General features: G+C 39.6%; 1 protein-coding gene across 3 annotated transcripts in view; it reads left to right on the top strand.

Annotated features, from left to right (window-relative positions):
* Positions 1–2858: 2858 nt before the first annotated feature.
* METAP1D (methionyl aminopeptidase type 1D, mitochondrial) overlaps positions 2859–24830 on the top strand; it is an 80977-nt gene continuing 59005 nt past the window's right edge. Inside the window, exon 1 of one of the 3 annotated variants that reach the window (XM_039361796.1) lies at positions 2859–3071. In XM_039361796.1, coding sequence (XP_039217730.1) covers positions 3026–3071 — 46 coding nt within the window. In that variant the 5' untranslated portion in view covers positions 2859–3025. The remainder of the gene's footprint in view (positions 3072–24830) is intronic. The other 2 variants (XM_039361799.1, XM_039361798.1) reach the window with 2 other exon arrangements.

Below are 24830 nucleotides of genomic sequence, written 5' to 3' on the forward strand. Positions count from 1 at the left end.
TTTGTTACCTGTAATCATATAGAAAACAGGAGTCAAGTTATAGAAGCAGAAAGGTATAAATGACAAGGGTAGAACTAAGCTCTAATTTTATTAGTGGGTGGGGGACATTGAGCTTTTATCAGAATCAGCTGATTAACAAGCTATTAGCTACAAACTTAGTATCTTTCTGGTCTCAATTCAAAATGTGGCAATTAATATACTTAAACTCATTTGTAATTTGGTTGGTAATTTGACAACAGAGACCCTTTTCAGATGCCTCATCTTCCTAGTAAGATCCCTCAGAGTAGCAGGAATGACACTTTCTTGGTTGTAGCCATATGATTGTGGAACTTCACCCTCAAGAACGGGTCTTCAGACTCAGCGTGCTGGCTGAGGAATTCTGGGAGTTGAAGTCCACAAGTCATAAAAGGACCAAGTTTGAAGGTCCCTGCTCAAGAGCAAGAGCTTAAATTCAGATACTCTTAAAAAAAGTTTATAGACCTGCCGATGGTCTGTAATTCAATGTATTTTAATTATTTCTGCTCTCCTGGTATTAGTAAATTTGTGGCAGCTTACTTCTACACAAATACATATGGTACTTTAATCTCTGTAATAACATTTTGCATTTTATCATTTGCTTTGCATTCTTTATCACCCAGAAAGATGGAATACACAACATTAATAAATGCAACTTCAAAATTTCTGTGGCAATGACAGGAGAATGTACAGAAATACATCATGCAGTGATAATTGGCAAAGTGCAACTACCTGGACTAGCTCTGTTTTATTGGCAAGGATTTTTGGAAGTGGTTTGCTGTTGCCTGATACCTATAGCTCTGATTGTTCAGGATTACTCAGCTGGCATGCCTCCTGTTTCTAGTCATGATGCCTTAGCCCAGACATGTCAAACACAAGGCCCGGGGGCCGGATGCGGCCCGCAAAGTGGTTTCATGTAGCCTGCGAAGCCATCCTGGAAACTGAGAGAACGGCCCCCGCTGCCTTGGCCCTGGCCCAGGCCGGCTGGGAGCCAATGTACAATTTTGTGGTGACCATCTATGCTGAAACGCATTCAATCTTAGCTCCACAAGGCCGTCTAGAAACAGCGAGGAACCAGCCCCTGCCGTGTTGGCCCCGCCCCCTGGGTGCATGCTGGGGAGGTGACACCCTTTGAGAGGAATGAAGAAATGGACCATGCCCTGGCGCTTGCCCCGGTCCCACCCCTTTCTGCCAGAGACCCTCAGATCTGTCTCAGTCCTGCCCAGGCCCCCACAGGCACCCTTGACACGAATGATGTAGAGCTGGTCATGCCCACCCAGTAGGCCACACCCACTCCATCCATGCCCACCCAGTAGGCTGCACCCACCCTAGCCACACACACCCAGCCCCCCCAAGGGCAACCGCAATGCTGATGCGGCCCTCAAGGAAATTGAGTTTGACACCCCTGCCTTAGCCACTACACTAAACTGGCTCTTAAATCAATCAGTCAATAATCGTGATCATCATGTATTTGGAACACCAGTACTACAGGTAGTCCCTAACTTACGACTGCAACTGAGCCCAAAATTTGCTAAGCGAGACATTTGTTACATGTATTTTGCCCCATTTTATGACCTTTCTTGCCACAGTTGTTAAGTGAATCACTGTAGTTGTAAAGTTAGTGACACAGTTAAGTGAATCTGGCTTCCCCAATGACTTGGTTTATCAGAAGGTCGCAAAAGGGGATCACTTGACCCGGGGACCTTGCAACCATTATAAATATGAATCAATTGCCAAGCATCTTAATTCTGATCACATGACCGTGTGGATGCTGCAATGTTCATAAGTGTGAAAAACGGTCATAAGTCACTTTTTCAGTGCTGTTGTAACTGGTCACTAAATGAACTGTTGTAAATCGAGGACTACTTGTATATTATATGGGGGAAAATACAGCAGTCCCAGATATTTACAGGCAGTCAACTGGGACTGCTCGGAGCCATATGGTTAAACATTTAGTGAAAAAAAATCAGCAGCATATTTTCACTTTACTCGTTGCCTTTTTGGGGGGAGGGGGCTCCACATCCCATTTGTGGATAAAAAGATGAAGAATTTCAAGGGGTGCCCGAAGCGAGGCAGGTGGCTGAGTCCCCAGTGAGGGTGATTTGGGGCGGGCGAGAGCAGGCTAAGGAGAAGCCCATCCAGAGCGGCAGCTGCACATTTTGTGCCTTCATAATTAGAAAGGATTGAGCCGTCACAATAGAACTCTTAAAAGATGTAGTTGAGACGTATCTCGGCTTGCAGATATGGTTTGTATTGGCACTCTTTCCCCCCCCCCCCGCTGTTCAAAAAAGGCCCTGATTTGTCCTAACAAACCAAGAGTATTGAAACATTTCAAGGTTTCCTGCAAGGAGAAAAAGATATCCAAGCATCTTTTTCTACATCGCCCAAGGGATGCTGCTGGCTTGCACTACAGCAGCACGACAGCCCGCAAACCCTTTTTTCTTTAGGCAGTCAGGAGTTTATGTGCGTTTTTCCAGCAGGAATCTTGACGGAAAGGGGAAGAATACATTTCAGAGTTGGTAACAATGTTCCCGTATATACAGGAACTCAAGATTGTCTTTTCTCTGCAGGGAAGCATCCTGCTATCGCAGTTAACTTCTCTCCTCTTCGTCTATGGAGATTTTCAATCATCCAGGTTATGGTTGTCCCAAAGGACTACCTGAGTATAAATAGCTGATTTTTTTCAAAAGGCAACTGGACTTTCTTGGGTTTTCCTTGAAGAAGAAGCTTCTTCAGATCTTCTGAAAAGCGGAAATGCCTTCACCCAAGAAAAGTCCAAGTTGCCTTTTGAAAAAAAAAAAAAACCCCTTCGCGCTCTTTACTCATCAAGCAATCGTGAAAGTTAAGACGAGCAACAGCCGGGGAAGGGGCGCGGCTTCCTCTCGGCACCTCCCCTTTCCCTTCGCGCGCGCATTTTGCTCCCTTCGCTAAATTGCTGTCGTCTCCCGGCTCAGTTGCGGACATGGGTGGGAGTGTAACACTGCTCCCACGTGACTGACGTTTATGCAAAATGGCGGCGCCCAGGGGTGCTGTTGGTGTGCTGCGGCTGTTCATGGGTAAGTGCAATCTGTGACTGTCTCAGAACTGACTGTGAAAAGCGATTTCACACGCGAGGAAAGCGGATGCCTAGTTTGCACGCCTGAAAACTGACTTCCGCCCTGAGTTATAATAGCTTTTCTGTCTAGCAGGAAGGACCCGATTAAGTTTTTCTCCTTTATTTAGTAATGCTATTATTTTAGAGAAACTCGGGTTAGAATTTCCAAGTTTACTAATTTTCAGGAAAAAAATCCAAAGCCATTACAACAAAAGGAACAGTGATGTACTCTCCCCACGATGAGAATTTTGCTTTAAATTTGCTGCTGTAATTATATCTTAAGCATGCTTTCTTGTTACTTGTAGTCCATTCTGACTGTAGAAATTATTGTATATGGACGAAAGTTTCCTGTAACTTCATAAACGTTAAATGCTTTAATCTGAAATGAAGTTTGCAAATGAAGTTTGCAAATCTTGATCAGTGTCTGGTTATTTAAAGTTTGAGTGATCGACGAGATATATCAATGGGATACATGTTGTTGCATCGACAGAATTTATGTTTAGTATAAATAGCTGATTTTCGAAATTTAAACAGGATTGGAGTTGGTTAATTGAAGGAAGAACCATCAGGGAAGAAGGCTGTGACAAACTGCTTCCATATTGCTGCCAAAAATCCCACATGAAATACTGTATCTATGAAATCAACAGGAGTCAGATATGACTTGTAGGAGGGGTTGCCTTCATAGACTTGTGTAATTTATTCTTGGACTTCCATTAATGACTTATTGTTAGATAAGTATAGGTTTGGAATGGCAATTGCAGCTAATGTGTCTCTTTGATCACAAAGTCTAACTTTTGTTGGATTGAAAGCTATGGATTGTAGTAGTTTGAAAGAGGAGACTTCTGATGAACTTGGATACTTTTTCTTTAAGAAAGCAAATGTGAATATAAATTTAAAGCAATTCATAAGTTGTCTGTCTAAACTCTGGCATAGCCTGTCTACAGGAATATGATTGATTGCACTATTGGAGTAGATTGTAAATGTTCTGATTATGCATTGGAACAATTTTCAAGGATTAATAATTTCCTTAGAATAATATTCTAATTGCTTAATAACAAAAATCAGGATAATACTGTCTGAAATGTATCTTAATGGTCATGAGAGACTGCAATATCCTTATATGCACTGATTTGCTGATTTTAAAAAGCGAAATTATTATGAAGTAGGCACTCTTTCCATCTTTGGATAAGTGGCTCTCAATCTTTTAAAATATTCAGTTTCTAATAAAAGCCTGATTTATATCTGGAATTCAAAAACAAATAGGAAGGTTATAGTTGTATTTGTGTCTCCTTGAAAGTGCACATGTTGACCTGTAAACAAAATGTGTTTACAAGTAGTCATTTGATAGATCACTTCTTGCTTTTGGGTTCATGCTAGTAAAAGTATGTTTATTTCTGTTGCTGCAAAAAAAAAGAGCTACCAAGTGATGGTTAATATGCTAGTATGTATTTCTAGCCCATGTTAACTAGTTGTGTACCCATATTAGAGCATAGAATATAGAATCACAGGGTTTGATGGGATCTTGGTTTTCCAGTCCAACCCTCTGTTCTAGGCAGGACATCTTATACTATCCTGGTCAAATGGTGGTCCAGTCTATTTTTGAAAACCTCCAGTGAAGGAGTACCCACAAATCTGGGAAGCAAGCTATTCCATTGATTAATTGTTCCCACTGTCAGGAAAGCTCTCCTAAGTTGTATAGAATTTCTGTCACATCCCAGAATAAAAATGCAAGGTAGAATTTAACTTTTGACAACTTATACCTACATACCCATAATATAGATTGAATTTTTTGTTATGTATTCTGTACTCTTAAACTGGGAAAATAGAATGACTCTGATGAACTGATAATTAATTATAACAATTAACAACAACAATAAACAAGAGAATAGGAATATTGGCCTAACTGTGAAATCGTGCCATCCAACATTAAAAGAGAAAGAGAAATAAAGCTGCAATAACATTGGAGTATTTCATTTGTATTTATACAAATGAAGTGAAAAGGATGGAATTCAGCTAGTGTGTTCCATCAGCTGTGTCTTTTTGTTAGCAGAAAGAGGTAGAGAACAAAATAATGTTTAACAATTCTCATTTCTCCAGAGTATTCTATTGCTCCCCAGTTTGTCCAGAGTACAGGTAGTTCTTGCCTGGTGATCACAGTTGGCACCAGCAACTTGGTCAGTAAGTGCCATGGTTACTAAGTAGAAAATCACATGATGCAGCAGGCTTAGGACCTTAGATTAGGGGTCCCCCAGCCCCTGGGCCATGGCCCACTACCACTATTCAGAACCAGGCCACACGAGTGGCTCGCTGGCGCGCATATACACAGCACAAACTCACACAAGTCGAGCTGCATGTGTGCATGCGGCAGGTTGCTGCTCACGTGGCCCGATACCCCTTTCTCTCCACAGCAGGGCTGCCAAGCCGCAAAGGTTGGGGGCCACTGCCTTAGATTGCTTTAAGTGGAGACAATGTTTAGTTAAACGTTTCTCAATTTGACCATGATAATAGATTCAAGGCAGTGAAAAGAAAACACTGCATGCATTGTATAATTACCAAATTCCTGCCATAAAATAGAGTGGAATGTGTGACCTAGATGGCTTCAAAAGGAATTAAATGAAGCTACCAGTAGGAATCAGAGCCCTTTTGGTGTAATGGTTAAGGCACCAGGCTAGAAATGGGAGACCATGCGTTCTGGTGCTACCTTTGGCCCAAGACTAGCTGGATGACCATGAGTTAGCCAGAACAAGTAAAAGATCTTTAATTCCCTAGCAATAGGTGCATCATGCAACAGTAAGAAAAAAATAACAGCAGCCTTGATAACTAGACCAATTCCCCCACCCCACCCAAAATCCATCCCATTTAGCTCATAACCTTGTGCATGTTATATTCAGGATACTGTACTTTTGGTTCTCATGAAGAGAAGATAGTTTTTTTTTGTTACCTTTTATTTCACTTTTTTCTCCAGCTTTGCAGTTCTTGTCCATTTGTACAAGCCGATCTTGAAGATCCTATTGATGTATTCATAGTCTTGGAGAACCTAGCTCTGTGACAAATATTTGAAACATATCCCTTATTCAGTTTTAGTTATCTCATGGTGAACTGTGAACCTAATTTCTGAATTAACCACAAATAAAACAAATTCTGAAGGTAGAGGCAGAATAGTTAGAAAGCAAAATAGTGAGGCTTCAGTTTGGCTTAATGGAAGTATTTTAGGACAGTTTGCCTTGTTGAAATAAGGAAAGCGTGCAGGAAGCTTTGATTCTGCACAAAGTTTTATTCATTTGCCATCCTTTAAGTCAGTGATGGCAAACCTTTTAGAGACCGAGTGCCCAAACTGCAACCCAAAACCCACTTATTTATTGCTGGGTGCCAGGTGGGCGTGGCCCACTGGGTGGGCATGGCTGTGGTGGTCATGGCAGACTGGGTGGGTGTGGCCATGGTGGGCATGGTCACCTCAATGTTGCCTGTGGGGAGGGATGCTTGTGGGGTGCCAGGCAGGGTTGGAAGAGATCCAGGGGGTCTCTGGCAGGTGGGGTGGTGGGTAGGAGGCTCGTCCTGCGAGGTGAGGCGAGGCAGGGTGGGGGTGCCATTATCTCAGGGCAAGGCAAGGCAGGGGCCGGGGCAGCTACCGCCTGACACCATCGTCCCCCACACACAGAGGCCAGTGAGCACATGGAGGCCAACAGTGTCTGTCAGCAGCCACAGCCTGCCAGCCCTTCGACTGGCACATTTTGGGGCTCCACAGCCCACCACCAGCAGTTCAGAGAAGTGCCCACAGAGAGGGCTCTGAGTGCCGCCTCTGGCACGTGTGCCATAGGTTCGCCACCACTGCTTTAAGTGGTTCCTCCCATTTCCTTTTTCCTTTTTCTTTAAAATAATTGTGTGTGCAAGACAGTCTCTTCAGAGTGGATTTGTTCGATTCATATATTCAAGAGCAATCCTAAACTTGCCCAATAAATATAATTTAAGGATTGCATCATGCAGTCTATTAATTGCATCATGCAGTCTATTAAGAATTGACAACACAATCCTATATATGTCTACCCTGAAGCTAATCCTGTTGAACTAAGTAGGCTTCTTCCCATAGGTCAATATGGCTAGAGCCTAAAAAGATATATATATTTGCATATGAATCAAACAATCCTTTTTGCTTTGTGGGATTTCTGTTCACTTTGGTGGGAGGTAACTGGATAAATTTGCCCTCTTCAAACTCATAATTTTCTGTGCTGCAGGATACTATTTGCTCAAAAGTGGAAAGCAATGGAAGTACCGAGTGGGGAAGCACTAATAAAGAAAATTACGTATTGCGCAGAACTAGATAGGATAACTAAAAGATTAAAAAATCAGGAAGAAACAGAATTTTATCAAATATGGAATAAATTTTATAGATGGAAAAAAATGGAGGTCACAGTAAAGAGGTAAACTGAGATAGAGACTAGAAATGTATAGTTGTATATAGGTATATTATATGTAATTAATGTACAATATGGACTGAAATGTCAGTCAAAGACGATTTACCATGTTCAATGTTTTTAATCCTTTTTTTTCTTTGTACTTAATAAAAATAAAAAAATAATTTTCTATGCTGCAGTTAGGAGATGGAATGTTCTGATATTTTGGAAAAGAGGTGAAGAAACTGAAACGTTTCTTAACCATAAATTGAATCCATTCATTATTAACCCTGCATTCTCCCATGCATTGACTTAAATAAATGTACTGAGGGTAGATGTGTAAAACAAAGAAAATCTGCTCAAATTCTCCTATGGATGTTGAAGACCATAGGTTGTAGCCTTTTATAATTTTCCTATAATTTATGGCCTATATATACTCTTGGTATTCATTAAAATGAAAAGTAGTAAATATATAGTTTACTGAAGATTCCTGTTATTACAGGATATTATGTGATAATAACCTGTTCCTTTGACTGTCAGTTCATATCATTTAGTTTAATACCAAGGCTAAGAATAGCCTTCCAGAACCCTTATATTGGAATGGAAGTCTGAAAGTTGTAATTCCGTTCATTCTACTAATGCAGAAAAATTGAATAATCTTTCTACATAAAATATAAATACCAATATCTGCCCCCACCCCATCCCGAAGTAAGAGATTATAGGATCATAAAAAGAAAAATATTCTATTTCTTTTATTTCACTTTTTATGTGTTTTATCCTTATGCTTTGATATCATAAAAAGTTAGGAGGCAACATGTAGGAATTCTAGTTCATTTAAAAGATCTGGTCCTCCTAAAGATTGACATTTCTTTCAATGGTGTTACAATCTTCTGAATAAGATTTGGCCACCAATGGACAATCTTCTGAATAAGATTTGGCCACCAATTTGCCACAACTCTTTGAGTTTACAATATAGTAGAAACCCAGAATCTAGTAAAGCAGCTAATCTCTATTTTTTTTACTTTGGAGGAACCCTTGAAATAATTTTCAGATCTCAAGGAACCTCTGCAAAAAAGCATGAAAAGTTCACAAAATAATTTACTTCTAACCTATATATTGTTTTACAACTTTTACAAGACCAGCAAGCTAACTAACATTGTGTGGTATACAAAGTTAAAAAAAACCAACAACTTTTTTTTCCATCAGAGTCTATCACAGAACCAGGGCTTCGGCACAACACCAGAAAGCTTCCCTAGAGTTTGGAATTAAAATAATATATGGAAGCCCATGTAAGAATGATCTTTCATTAATAGTACTGATGTACAGGGAGTCACTTTGTTGCTGCTATTAAACATTTTGGAACATTAAACTATTAAACATTTTGGAATAAAAAAAAAAGATCTTATCTCTATCCTCTGCTCATCATGTCATAATCAAAAATTATAAATAAGTCATCCTCCGGTGTTATTCAGTTGGTGCCAAACTTGATATTTGTTTGTAAGAAAGTTGAAAGAAAGTCTGCTCAGACTTCATAGTATATTCTGCTGTACGGGAATTTCTTATTTAAGCAGGTGGAATAAATTTCAAAATTAAAACATGCTGTTCCTGGTTACAGGTAGTCCTCAACTTACGACCACAATTGAGCCCAATTTTTCTGTTAAGTGAGTTTTGCCCCATTTTATGATCTTTCTGTGTCTTCTAGTTACTGCATGCTGTGGAAAGAAGACCTTTAGTTAAAGCAGTGTAATAATTTCATTTGTTATCAGTTACAAGCTTCTGACAGGCTTTCTGATCACAACTGTTATCTGGTGGCGCCTAATTTTTCATCAGTGTTAGACAGGCAGACTAGCTGGATCTGAGCCCAACTTTATCATTCTAAGTTGTGAACGTGATCCCTTGTGTTAAGGAATTCAGGGGTGAATATTGGAAATCACAGGGGAGTTGAAAGAAAACTGTTCAAGGCTCAGCTCTCATTTTCATCCTTCTCTTTATGGTTGTTATACGATTCTGAGTTATGGTACAGAATGAAATTCTGTGTCAGTAAAGGTGTCAGTAAAATCTCTTATGTAAAATAAGCACAACCCATTAAATACTCACCGAGTCTTGATTGCTGTTTAGAGATGAACTGACAACAGTGACTAAAGAAAGTAGAGCTTATTTGTGTCAAAAACAATTAATGATAACACTAACGGAATAATTTTATTCCATCCATTTACATGACTCTTGTTCCTTTTGAAATTAAGCTGGGCTATTTTAAAATAAAAATGGTAATGGTAGCTATGCATATTTCAAAGTTGAGGAGCAGTTGTATGGTTCTTAAATTACACATTGAGCAATGAAGCCAAGTAGGATAATCTATAATAGAAGAAGATGTGAATACATTTGGATGCATCATACCTGAAGGCTTTCATACATGATTATTATCTTGATGTTGCTGTAGTTATACTTTTTCTTGGTTCAAGGAAATTGTCTGAAATATCTTTCAAAAAACAGCAGAAACAACAAATGCATATCTAAATTAGAAATAATAGCAGAAACAATATCAAAAAATGACAAAGAATGAACAACCGCTTAGAGAGGCTATAAAGCACTGTGAAGTGGTATATAAGACCAAGTGCTATTGTTACCTACTAACAAATGGTTCCAGATATGACTAGTCACAAGAACTATTAAGTATAGAACTTAACACTCATTATAGATACTCATTATTTGCAGTTGTCAAGCTATGAACCCGACTGCCTTTAGGACCGCTGCGTGCCTTTAGTTTGCCTACAGAGCAGGGAGGAGAAATGGGGAAAGAGTGGAATCCACAGGTGGTTTATCATCATGAGAAAGCTAGAGAAGTGAAAGTTCTGTTTTGGCTCAACATCTATTGGAGAATGTGACCTGACCGATCAGAGGAGAGAGGAGGAGAGTTATTCTTTTAATTAATCGCTTCCTGCCTTTTCGTTAGAGCCAGCTTTCGCCTTCTAACTTGCTGCTATGATTCAGCCCAATTAAAGATAATATTAGAGGACTTTTTGGCTCTGGTGTGTTTCTTGGTGGGGATTTCAGGCAGAGGTTCACCCAATGTTTTTCATCACTAGAAATAATGAGTATCCATTGTCTACCATGGGTGTTTTCTGTACTATCCAACAGTTCCTGTGACTGGCCATATCTGGAACCATTTATTAGTAGGTAGCAATAGCACTTAGATGTATATACCAGGGCTTTTCAACCAGTGGTACAGGTACCACCTGTGGTACATTGGCACCTGGCAGGTGGTACGCAACCATCCCAGAAAAGTGGTAGTGGGGGAGGGGAATGAGCTGAACCGGTGGCAGCACTGCACAAGCCTGAGCAAGAGATGGCTGGAGCTGCAGGGCTGTCAGGGCTCAGCAGAAGCGCCAGGATCAGCGCTTCTTCTTGACTGTCAGGGCGCAGTGGAAGCATCAGGATCAGCGCCAGGCTCCAGCTGGAGCTCGGCGCTGATCCAGGCGCTTCTGCTGAGCCCAGAAGAAGCGCCGATTAACTGGAATGTTGCAGCATCTCCAGGGTCTTGTGATTTACATTCACATGCTTGGCAACTGATTCATATTTATGACAATCACAGTGTCCCAGGGTCATGTGAAGTGACCAAAACCTGCTGTAACCACCCAGCAGACGGGGAGAATAAAAACCAAACACCCCCCACCCCGCCCCTGCTGCTAATCCTCAACAGAAATGCTCACAACAATGAAAACCTCAAACAGGAGGAAGAGCACTGCCGGGTGGGCAGGCAAGTGTCTTGCTCGGCTGTGGCTTGGGGGCACTTTTTTCAGTGCCATTGTAACTTCGAATAGTCACTAAGCAAACTATTGTAAGTCCAGGACTACCTGTACTTCATCACTTTTTTCTTCTTTTCTTTTTTTCGGTCATCAGGTTTTTGACACCTTGCTAGGCGACTGGTGGTACTCGGATATTGCCATATCCTAAAAGTGGTACAGTGGGTGAAAAGACTGAAAAGCCCTGGTATATACCACTTCACAGTACTTTACAGCCCTCTCTAAGCAGTTTACAGAGTCAATCTATGGCCCCCAACAACCTGGATCCTCATTTTACCAACCTCGAGCCTGGTGAGATTCGTACTGCCAAATTGCAGGCAGCTGGCAGGCAGCAGAAGTAGCTTGCAGTACAGTACTGCATTCTAACCATTGCGCCACCACAGATTATTGTGCCATGTCTGGATGCACTTGAGAAAAAAAACCCAGCAGAATGCTGCATTGCATAGTTCAGACCAGAGACCCCCAACCTTTTGGGCACCAGGGACCGGTTCCGTGGAGAGAGGTTTTTCCGCAGACCAGAGGGTGCATGGTTTTGTGTGCTGCCTGTATCCCGTGGATGGGGCTTTGCTTGTTTGTGCAGACCGGTTGCTGCCATGCAACGGTACTGGTCCACGGACCGGAGGTTGGGGACTCCTGGTTCAGACAACAGGTTGACTAAAATGGAGTTGCATCCAGGTTCACAAAGCGGTGATGAGACAGGAAAACCTTCATTAGCATTAGGTTATCTTTTTTTTTTTAGTAAGGTATTAATATATGGTTTCTGGTGAGCTGCCTTGACTGAGAATGTGCCAGTAGTTTATTTAATGAGCAAGAAATTTAAGGTTCTGTATGTTAAAAATCCAACCTGTATCTCATCCAGGAGTGTCAAGTTGTCTGTTCTTGGGTCATAATGTAATAATGGAAGGTCAGATGAAATTCATAAACAAAAATACTTTCATTCAATTGCTTATTAGTTGCAGGGATCCCATATTTCTTCTCTGTGTTTTTCAGAATCTTGCTAGCCACATAGAAAAGGGCTTCTCATCTTTTTAATATTTTTTTTCTTTCTGAAATTACTATGTTTGGGCTGCAGTTTTAATTATTGAAAAAAATATACAATTAAGCAGGAAATTGACCGAAAGCAAAACACCTTTCAGCCACATGCAGACTTCATGTACTTAAGAATTAAAAAAAAATGACGTGGCTGTAGGCCAGTCTGCTTTGTTTGCAAGTAAACCCACCTACCCGGAAAAAAGTATAAATAAATTGTAAATTGATGTGGTCAAGAACATCCTGGAGAGTTAAAGTGGGTGGCAAGGAGCTTCTGAGGCAGCCCCATGTAGAGCAAATTGCAGTAATCTAAGTGACAAGGTTTTTGTCACTTTGCCAGGGTTTTCTTCTCCAGGAAAAGGTACAAAAGCCTCAGCAGCTGAAGCTGGGTACAGGTCCTCTAGCCCAGTAGTAACCATGGATCTAGATAACCCCCAAGTTGGAGATCTGCTGCTTCAGAGCCAGTATTGTCTTTGCAGAGCTACCAAGCCAGATAGTTTTTGCTGGGAATTCAATTCAAGATATAAAGTTAGGATTTCTGCCCCATCAAGGCTTGACCTGGATAGAAATATATTTAGCTATCCTTGCCTTATTGATGACACCTCCTCCTGAACTGATCGATTACTTTATTCAGTGGCTTCATATGAATGTTAAATAGTAAGGCAGAGCCAGAAGAGATCTATAGCATTCCACGTTGCAGTAGCCAATTACTCTCCAATTATCACTGACTGGAACCATCTACTCACTACTAGGTACAAAACAATCCACCCAGTTCTCAGCCTGCGGTGGGGGGGGGAGGGAGGGCAGGAGAGGAGCCAGAAAGATACTATTGTCCATAGTACTGAATATCACTGAAAGATTTCACAGAACAGGAGGGATAGACTCTTATTGAAGCTTTGTTTCATCCATCCTAGTCTAGTGCAACCATTACAGGGTCTGTATCATGTCTAGATCTGAATACTGACTGAAAGGAAGTTAGGAACCCAAATAAACCACTTCCACGATGCTTTGCAATTGGGAAATCACTTTTTTTAGAACCTTCCCTAGAGGAAGAAGTTAGTTGATTAATGAATAATAATTGTTGAACCTGACTGGTCCAGAAAGGCTTCTGGACCCCACTACCCTGAACAAACCAGGGAAAATGGGTCCAGTTCACAAATGGCACTCATACTGCCCAACATCCTTTCTATTTTCATAGAACAAGAGAAATCCCACCAATATCACAGGGTTCTTTCTTGATTCTGCCCATGGAGAATCAAGATTTGAGTTATTCTATCAGCAAAAAATTGATCCAAATTTTCACAGCAACCCGTTACCACCTGGTTTGCTGGTTTTGGGCCCTTACAAGGGGAACAGTATATTTATTATACTTGAAATAATTTTGTTCCAAGAATGTATTTTTGTAAATACTGGGTTATTTATATCAGAGGCCCCCAACCTTTTAGGCACCAGGGACCAGTTCTGTGGAGAAAAGTTTTTCCACAGACTGGAGGAGGCATGGTTTTTAGTGCTACCTGCGTTCCGTGAATGTGGCTTTGCTTGTTTGCACAGACTGGTTGCTAAAATGCAGGACAGGGGATCGGGGACCCCTGATTTATGTCATCCACACATGCAAAGAACTGCCACTATTCTCCATCTACCAAGTGTGCATAAAACTCATTTAGATAAGTGGCACTTACATCATCAAGCAGCCTTTGCATGATACACTGACTTTCCTAGGAGCAAAGATAGGAGATTTCACAAATAATATATTAAATTGAGAAACATACAGATGAAGAATGTATTGGAATAATGCAAAAGTAGTATTGTGGTTGCTATTTACTTATTGAAACTCCCATGTACAGCAATATCATCTTGTTTAAGTTGATGTCTCTTGGGATTTAGGACATGGCTATGAAGTTGGTACCCACTATAATAATGACATTGTAGTTAATACTTTTAGACAGATGTTTGCATCAAGTTACTGATGTTTATAACTGATGTATTTCAGACAAAAGTGAAATTTTTCATCAAAATTGATGTGAATTAAAATCATGGTGAAAAAGAAAAACTTGCTATACGTGTCAACAACTCATTGATATATTATTAAAAGTAATTTCAATTTTAAGCTGGTCAAAGGCACAGTAGCTGAGAATGTATATAATTTATTTAGATTTATATCCTGCCTTTAATTTGCACAATTCAAGGAGGTGTACATAGTGCTCAGAACTTCCAAGAAGTATCACGGTGGGGAAGAATACATTATCCCTCATATCTAATATAATCTACACAAGCCTAGCCTTTATCTTTGGAGTTGTGTCTATTCCCCTAGCCTGTAGCTACTAATAAGAATAAAAATAGCTAATCCTCCATGATGATACCTCATTTTGAAAATTCAACTAGTGTAAGTGGGTAGTTCTGCAGAAAGCTGATATATTTTGATTGATATATTACATTTATTAGTAAATTGGAATGAAAGCTGTAGCCTTTGAATTACCAAAAACTAGAAATAGTTCACCACCCATTTCCTTCAAAGATGTAATTCAGCCTTCCCCAACCTGATCTTGTCAAGATGTGCTTTGCCACAAGTGCCATATGTTGTGTTATTCCTCCATTAATATGTTCTCCTTTACGTAGCATTGGTGGCCCTTTTCATATTAATGGCTGTAAACATTCATCCTAGCCATTTAAATCCTAAAATTCCCTAGTGCAACCTAATCTAAGAGATCCCAGAGTTCTCCACAGGGACCTGCCATCATGGAAATCCTCTATTAGAAATTAGAACGGCCAGATATCAAGCTGTTAGAACAGTGAAAATCCCAACCGTTTTAATCTTAGGTCTCATTTTACTTGCCATCACATCATCTTCTGAAACCAACATTTGTTTTGAACCGAAAGGATCTGATATTAATCAGTGACTGCAGTTCACTTTTTATTTCTTACTAAAAGAGTCTCCATTTGCACTTCTACTCCATTGTCATTCAGTCCTTTTATCTTGCCTTTGCTATAAAGCAACACACTTATTTGAACCATAAGAAAACCACTGGAATGAAGTAAACTGTCCATAGAATATCCATAGAATAAAGATCAAATTATTACCTCAGGAAAATACTTCAAAATAAGTTGGTCACAGATGCTAGAAGTTTTTTTTTTCTGAAAGAAACTGCATTTGGAAAGGCTAGTGTAATTTTAGATACTTCGTATACTTTAGCTTACCAATAACCAGCATGTTGCAGTGATTAAATTGCTGGTCTAGGAGAGAGAACCAGGTTCAAATCCTTTGTAGGACTGAATAGCCAATCATTCTCTTTGAGCCCTAACCAACATCAAGCTCTGGGACAAACCAGCTGAAAAAACAAGCCCCTCCTCAGATCATATATTGATAGGCTGCATTGTAAGAAAATGTAGGACAAGTGCTGAGAACAGCAACAAAACATATTTAATATTTGATTAAACTTTCAATTTATAATCATATATCTTTACATATTGAATCTGAAAATCATGGTATTGGCTTTGAAATTTACAATGCTGAAGGAAACAGCTGTCCTTTTAGAGACATACCCATAAATGTCCTGAACATTTACATGGGAAACTTTCCATCAAGATGAATGAAACATCCCGTAGTAATGTTATGTTTCTGATTTCTATTTCCATTCAGATTCAACAATACACCTCTCTGTGAAATAGACAAATTGATTGAATAAGGAAACTCCTTTCCCTAAGGATGCTATGACATACAGGTAGTCCTCGACTTATAACCCATTCATTTCATGACCGTTCAAAGTTACAACAGCTGTGAAAAAAGTGACTTATGACTGTTTTTCATATTTACAACCATTGCACCATCTCCATGGTCATGTGATCAAAATTTGGACGGTTGGCAACTGGTTCATATTTATCACGGTTGCAGTGTCCCATGGTCATGTGATCAATTTTTGCAACTTCCTGACGAACAAAGTCAATGGGGAAGCCAGATTCACTCAACAACTGTGTTATTAACTTAACAACTGCCGTGATTCACTTAACAGCTATGGCAAGAAAGGTCATAAAATGGGGCAAAATTCACTTAACTATCTCGCTTAGTGAGAGAAATTTTGGGCTCAGTTGTGGCCATACGTCGAGGATTACCTGTAGTAATTACACAAAGTGCATATATTGTGTCTTTAGACTTCCTTTTTAGGATGTTGAGTGGTTACATTGCCAGGAAAACAAATTGCAAAAAGTTTCCCTAAGATCCAAAATTGTGTGATGCTAAACATTAGTTGCTGAAATCCTGAACCATGGAAGGGAGGGAGGGAGGGAGGGAAAGAAAAAGAAAGAAAAAGAAAAAGAAAGAAAGAAGACAACCAGCAGCAAAGTGAATGGACTAAGTTACAACGGTGATGAGCACACTGTTGGAAGACCTGAAAGAATGAGTTAGGGATAGATTGACATGGAGAAAACCCATGTGGTCGCTAGGAGTTAAAACCAACTTCATGGCACGTAATAAATCAGTAAATCAAAGGAGACAGCGTTGTTTTCATAATATTTGGAATAAAGACAAACATCTAAAACCCCAGACAAAGTTCCAGGTGGCTACTTATAGTCCAGGAAACATGTTTATTATTGTGGACAAAATTGAGTGCTGTTGTCTTAGAGCCTTGTATATGCAAACTGCTGCAAATGAACAGTGTAATTAAGACCAGGGACTTGTTTCTGCACGCTGTCACCTTCCTTTTGAACAACGTCAGACTATAAAGTTGCTCTTTTGTGAACCACCCATGTCTTCCAGAAGGCTGACTAATGCAACAGTGGATAAAAACTGCATTAATGCTTTAACTCAGTGGTTCTCAACCTTTTTAATGCCGCAACCCCCAACCGGTCGTAAGTCGAGGACTACTCAACTGGTGCAGCACCGTTTGCAGAATGGAACTTTTGGCGGGCTCAGCAGGGCAGAAACAGCCTGGACAATTCCTATTGGCTTTTGAAAGCCAATAGAATTAGACTCTATTCAAGAGAGTCTATTCTATTGGTTTTCAAAAGCCAATAGAATAAAAGGGAGTAGCACAGCTAAGGAAAAGGGGGAAAAAATGGTGGACAGTGTTGTTTGGCGACCCCCGTGAAATGGTCGTTCGACCCCAAATGGGGTCCCGACCCACAGATTGAGAACCACTGCTTTAACTAGTCAACCTGTAAACTTTGAATAAAATTGTGGTGGTTGAATTCACAGATAAAGCTAAACCAGAAGGTTTCTGGATACTACTGGAATATGCTCCCTTTCTGGTTCTGTATTGTACTGTTTTTTTACCCACATTATTATTCTCTTTTCTTTGGTGACCCTAGTATAAAGTTATTGGAAGGCGAGCGTGTACATTTTGGGGCAAAAGAACAAGTAGAAACAAATGAGTTGTCAATTTCTTTGTTTATTACCATGGTAAAGATAGGTCTCACAGCAGTTGTGCCCACTTTTGCTTCTAACCATGACCCCTTTTCTCCTTTTAATTTTCCTAGAGAAATACCTCTTCACAAAATAGATGCTATTATGGATATAGCTACCATTTCATTCAGCTAATGTGTTTGCCCATTGTGATGAACATGATTTGTCTAACAATGCTTTACTATTAAAAAAATACATTTGTCTAAGTGCATTAATAAACCTTTATTATTTCCATAAATATTGTCCAAGCCTAAATGGTTCTTGTAGATATTCTTAGATAAAAGTGATCGGATTCAACCAGTTCTTTTCTCCTGGAAATGTGCTTACCTGTTCTGAAAAAAAGAAAGACAAAGATGAGCTGGAGTGCTAGAGAACTTTCTAAGGGATCGATATTTAGGCAGGTTATACTTAAAAAGCCCCAGTGAAATAAAAAGAACAAAACGCACAATCGGAGAAAAAAAATATCACACCAAAACAAACCAATAGGGCAGCAGTCTCCAATCTTTCCAATTCGGCTGACCAGTGGCGTCTGGGGGGTGGGTAGAGAAGGGATGGTTTTGCATGCATGCAGCTTACACAAATGCAGCTTTGTGCACACACATGCTTGCTCACCCACTACTTCCATGGCCCAGTTCTGAACGTGCTGCAGCCTGGCAGAGAGCCGCCAACCAGGGGTTGGGGACCCCAGCAATAAGGGTCTCAACAACTACTCTACCCCCAGAGCCTGGCAGAACAGACATGTTTTCAAGGATTTTCAGAGTATTTATCAGAGTGAGAACCATACAGATCTTGGAAGGGATGCCGTTGTAATGGAGAAGGTGCACTTCTTAAGCCTGATAGACAAATGGTTTAACTGAAGGGGCCTGAAATGCACCTGCTTTGTCTACTTTTCCTGGGAAGACAAAAAAAAACTGTTGGAGAAAAACAGACCTTAATGCCATGAAGGGTTTTTTGGGTAACCAGCACAAAAGTCTATTCAGTCTAGCATTATGTTCCAGACTGATTAACACTGGCCAGTGACAACTACACAAACAATACGTTTTGTGCTCTGCTGGAAATATTATGCAAAACAGGAGGTGCAGAACCTAAGGCAGCGGTTCTCAACCTATGGATCGTGACCCCATTTGGGGTCAATCGACCATTTCACAGGGGTCGCCAAGCAAGGCTGTCCGCCATTTTTTTCCCCCTTTTCTGGCGGGTGCCTTACCTCCCTTGGGCTGGGCCAGCTGGTGGCCCAGGCGGTGGTCGGCCTGCTTCGTCTCTGCCACTTGCCAGCTACGCCTTGGCCAGCGCAGGGGGCGGCACCACGCATGCGCGGCACTCCCGGGCAGGGAAAGTCCTCGACTTACGACCGGTTGGGTAGTCCTCGACTTACGACCAGTTTAGTCCTCAGCTTACGACCGGTTTAGTCCTCGACCTACGACCGGTTTAGTCCTCGACTTACGACCGGTTGGGGGGGGGGTCGCGGCATTAAAAAGGTTGAGAACCACTGACCTAAGGGAAGATTCTGTATGCTGCAACAAACACAGAACCACGTTGACGGTTGGTCCTGTTACTAAAGTTCATTCTTTGGCAGGAACAAATGGCCTCTTTGACTGTTTCTCACTCGTTTCTGCCTATGAAAATTAGTTTATATCGTTTGTATTGAGTGGCAATAGATTTTCCCTGAAGCATGCCCCAGTCTCCGTCTAACACAGAAAGCAGACTTATTCTGTGGAGGAGAGGTAATGCAAAGAAGCATATTAAATGCATGCTGTTTTGGTGCTGCGGTCCTTTATTTCTAATATATCTGTTTTGAATAGAAAGGTGTTCTGAAATAGGGCCCTCAGAGAAGCCTGTTGAATAGATGATTAATTGCCTACCTGCTGATTAAAAAATTGGAGCTGCTGAATCTATCTAAGCTACTTTCCATGGTTGTTATAATACATGGCAGCAAAACACCAGCTGTTTTTTTTCTCTCTCTTTAAAATATGAGTTGTGGACACCTGTTCTCTGCCCATCCCATTGTTTAGTCACTAGGTTCTTCTATCCCTTGTGCTCTGGCACTTAGAAGCTTGCTGCTTGCTCTAAAAACAAATGTACAATGTGGATGTGCATATGTATTGTGGTAATCTGCAGGTGCTAATTTCAGACTTCATTGTCCCTACACAAATAAATCTGAGTAGACTTTCTTCACACTGGTTATCCTATCCTTGCCTCTTTTCTCTTCTTAAAGAGAAGAGGCATGTAGAACAGTACAATACTTGACTTCCAACAGTCCATTTAGTTCAAAGTTACAATGCTCCTGAAAAAAGTGACTTAGGACCATTTTTCACACTTACGATGGTTGCAGCATCCCCATGACCACATGATCAAAATTCAGATGCTTGGCAACTGACTCGTATTTATGATGTTTGCAGTGCCTTGGGGTCATGTGATCAGCTTTTGCAACCTTCTGATAAGCAAAGTTAATGGAGAAACCCAATTCACTTAACCATGTTACTAAGTTAACAACTGCCGTGATTTACTTAACTGTGGCAAGAAAGGTTGTAAGATGGGGCAAAATTCACTTAAGAAATGTTTCACTTAGCAACATAAATTTTGGGCTCAGTTGTGGTCATAAGTTAAGGACTACCTGTATCAGAGCTTAGAACTCTTATCTCTCCTAATCTGATCCCTGGGTATCTCTTGCTTAATGGAAATTTGTGCTCAGGCAGCAAGTGAGAATATGGTTGCTGCAGATCTCTGTAATAGTTGTATTTTGGATGGTCAGGAAACACCATGGCTCCAAAAATATTACAAAAATAGGATAATTTGGCCTTGCTGTCCTTTTTCGACTATAAAAATCCAACAGATTCTAAGAAAATATTGGCAAGGTAAATGTCTTTTTGTAATTCCACAGCTACAGTAAGTTTTGTAACTCTAGGTGACTACACAGAAGAAAGAAACCAGTTTTCCACTTATACCTGTTACTGTTCAACAAAGACCTTTCAACCAGTTTGAGTTTAAGTGGCCAGTTTGCCATCTTAATCAAAAAAGTGAAATGTCACCAGGGGGTGACACGTCTGATCAGGTTTGGACTATTTTAACAGGTTTGTTGCATGACTGCAAAATAACGAGATCAGGTCAGCCCAATCGCTTCTCTGCCAAAACAATATCCCATGGTAGCTTTTCAGTGTTAGCAATTGTGTGAAATCTCCCATCAGAATCCTTTGTGTGCTTTTATAGAGATGTGAGGTCTTCTATTTCTGTCTCATTTCTACCCAGGCAAGTGTCCTTCAACAGCTCGTTCATCACCAGTTAACCTAGCAGGGGTTGTGATCAAATGTCATCATTCCATGCCATTGCACCCAGTGATTTGATGCAATTTATTTTTTATGACTCTATGTGGAGTTTTGAGGCTGCTTCAGAGTAGGAAAAAAAACATGATGGGTGAGATAATGTAGCAAAATCCTTGTGCTATAGTTCACATGGATTGACGTACACAGTTCTCTGCTCATCCCATTGCCAGGGCAGAGAGTAGCATTCAGACATTTGGAAGATAGCACATATCTTTGTTTTACCTCAGTTAATACAAGAATATCCTATAGTTCAATCTTACAGGATATGTTTTGCGTACAGAGGTGTTCAGTTCCTCAAGTTCAGTTCCTAGCTTCTCCAAGTCAAGGGATCAAGAAGCAGATGATAGCAAAGTTCTTAGCCTGGGGCCCTGGAGAATTGCTGCCAGTCAAAGTAAATTACTCTTTTCCTGCATGGGGCCCCTCACAACTCCCATATCTTCATTCAGCATAATCAATAGATGATGAAACCCAACATACCTAGAGAGACTAGGTTGAGAAAGACTGGAGAAGGCAATTACAGGTGAAGTAGGCAAACAGGGTTATCACACAGCATGGCCCTGGTTGAATACATCTCTGGAGGCTCGGTTCGCATAAAACATAAAACTATAAAGCACGATTTACAAATCATAGTGGCTGACTTCACCCATTATGTTAAGCCTAAGCTATATATATTATGGTTTAACACATTAAGTTATTAGGTGTGAAATAGATTCCTTACACTCTTGGGTTTGAGAGCCATTGCACAGAAACTGTGTAATACAGAACTTATGAAATGTTATGTATGTCTCTATGAATCAAGTAGTTCCAGTAACTCAGTAGTGAAATCAAAGTGATCAATGACCTCTGTCGTGAAGTGAAATTTGTACTGAGTTGTGAAATGTGGTGTGTTTCAACCAATCCTGAAAACAAAAAAGAAGGTATGTGCATATTAATGCACTAGACTAGATAATGAAAGTGGTAATACAAAGGAGGAAAAAGGGCACTGCTGTTTGTATGGTTGTAAGGGGGAAAACAAGACTCCAAGTGTTTTGAACAAAGCCTACTAACCGGATTAAAATATGCAAGTCCCTTGGACACCAAAGAGAAAATCTTGAGATGTCTGGATTAGAGATAACAACAGGGAGGACTGAAAGAATCAGTTTGTGAGTGCTGGATACTTCTTAATTTGTTTTCAAGGCTGTTTTTATGTGCTTTGAACAGCTCACTGCATGCTCAGTCCATGCTCAGAAGACGTTCACTTCTGCACACTAAAATTTATTTACAGATTACAATGTCCTGACAATTTGCTATGTATAAAAATTGGCCTTACACATGACAGTCTCTTAATTTGAGAATGGAAGCTGTGGCCTTGACACTTTCTGGGAACCACTCAGCCCTGCCTTATTTTCTTCAGTTACAACCTGAATTCTTATCAATAAATGCCTGTGTTTATTTTTCTCTACTCTATGTTTTTCACTGAGGCAAATTTCCTTTCAGGACCAAAGCAAACAGTGGACCTGTGTGTATGTATGTCCGTGTTTGTGTGAACACGTGTGTGCTGATAATCCATTGAAACTACCAATCATAGTGGAAATTTAGTCCCTCAAGTGTGAACACAAACACCTCCTTTTTTATTTTTCATTTGCCTAGGATTTGGAAGTAGCATGTATGAGTGGTTTTTAAATACAACTTTCATCTTTTCAGCACTTTTTACATTAACTGTTTGAATGATTAATGTTAATAAGAAAATACTCTTGACCCATTTAACATTGGAGAATATCCAATGTTCAGCTGAAAAATGAAATACACACCAAACATTAAATATTAAGCTTTCAGGCTAGTGAGCTACAAATACATTTTAAATTATGAAATAATTATATAGCATTTAGCAGTAATAATAGTATAAAATATTACTCAACCATGTTTATTGTCATTATCAAGGGCTATATGCTAAAAATACTATTATTAATTTAGTTACAATGGATAAATCACAGCATAATCCCATATGTGTCTCCTGAGAAATAAGTCACTTAGCTTTTCTTTCTCCTTCTGCTTTTTGTAAAAAATTGTGATGAAAATTCATTTGTGATAAACCAACATTTTGCTGTTAATATTTCATATATCATTTTGTGTTCTACTTTAACATAGTAATATTAATTTGTGAGAATAAAATGTATTGATTGTTTTTCATAACACACAGTTTATCTTTAATTTTAAAAGGCAAATTATCAATAATTGAAATGGGAAAAAATCATTGTCAGCAGCAGTTAGGAAACAAAAGAAAACAGTCAGAGCCTTTAAAATAAAACCCAAAAATTTTATAAAGAGGGACATAATTTGCAGCTTTTTAAAATAAACGTAAAGTTAAGAATGCCAAACTTATTCTGTGGGGTTTCTGTGGTTACCCACCTTTTAACAGATTTGTAAGATGTGTAAGGGATTTATATAATTATTCGTTTCTCGTTTGTTATATTGGAGACCTTGTGTTCAGTTTGCATCTAATATAGTTTCCTTCCCATGCTTGGCTTTATGTATATTTTATCTTATATGATTGACAGTGATTGAGCAATCTTTATGGAGTGCTTGCTTTTTATCTATCATAAATGATGCATGTTGATAGTGTTGAAAAAGTAAACAATTTTACTTGGTTCACAATTTTCAATAAACATGGATTCTTTTTATGCAAGAAAGAAGAAAAAATGTATAGCTTGTTCTTTAATTTTTGTCTGCTTCAAACAGGTTTGTAACCCAGTCTGTTAAATGTATTCATCTAATCAAATGCCACACACGTATGGATAAATATTTCTAGATACCCAAAAATGAAACACTTTAATGGTGGTATGACATGAAAACAAACACTGACAATAAATGCACCACACTTTAGTCCCTATTGGACTTTTGCCTGGTACATTTTCCTTACACAATATGTTATTTGTGATAACAAAAATATATTTTCAAACTCCATCTGCATCTTAAAAATGTCTGACAACCTGTTGGTTTCACCCACTACATCCCTGTCCACCCACGACCCTGTTAGTTTGCACACCCCAAAAGAAACATAAATGTCTTTGTTCAAATTTTATGAAAAATACTTTAATTTTGCAGTGGAATCAGAGTTATCTAAAATATACCCCTTTTCATGGGCATGCTGAGGAATTTATACCTGTAACTTGCATTTGTAAATTCTTTCTCGATAGGAGGTTAGCCCCATAATGTATAAAACAATGTTTTCTGATGCTTCAACTGCTGCTTATAAAACAAGATAATGCAGGTAATTAACCAAACCTGACACAGAGGAGGAAACACTCACTGCTAGATGTCATTTCAAACCAAGCAGCATTTTATTAAATGCTTTCTTTCAGATTTCAACTACTCTTACTGCAGTTGCTCAGGTGTATTGAAATTAGAATCACAAAGTTGCACTTGTGGAATTGCAATATGCTTTATTTGGTGTTAAGAATGCCAACAATCACTTGACTATGGAAAGTCAAAAAAAAAATTCACCTACATCTGCAGCACCCACTTACAGTTTTGTTCCTCGGTGACTTTTGTAAAGGAGATAATATATTCATTAAAGGTGTTTTAGGAGAGTACAGTGTTATGAACTAACCTTAAAACAATGGCATTGAAGTGATTACTCCCTTAACCCTTCCTGTCCCTCTATTTGTATGTGTTAGCATGCTGGACCACAAGACTAATGTGTACTTTACACATAGCAACAGTTTTTGTAGATACAATTCTTTTTGCTGTTTTCATTTTTACAAAAGATAATAGGATTTTTTTTTCTAGGTAAACTGTATGGAT

This window comes from Crotalus tigris, unplaced genomic scaffold (genome assembly GCF_016545835.1).
Source record: "Crotalus tigris isolate CLP2741 ecotype Arizona unplaced genomic scaffold, ASM1654583v1 scf7180000019363.1367679, whole genome shotgun sequence".
Lineage (NCBI taxonomy): Eukaryota > Metazoa > Chordata > Lepidosauria > Squamata > Viperidae > Crotalus > Crotalus tigris.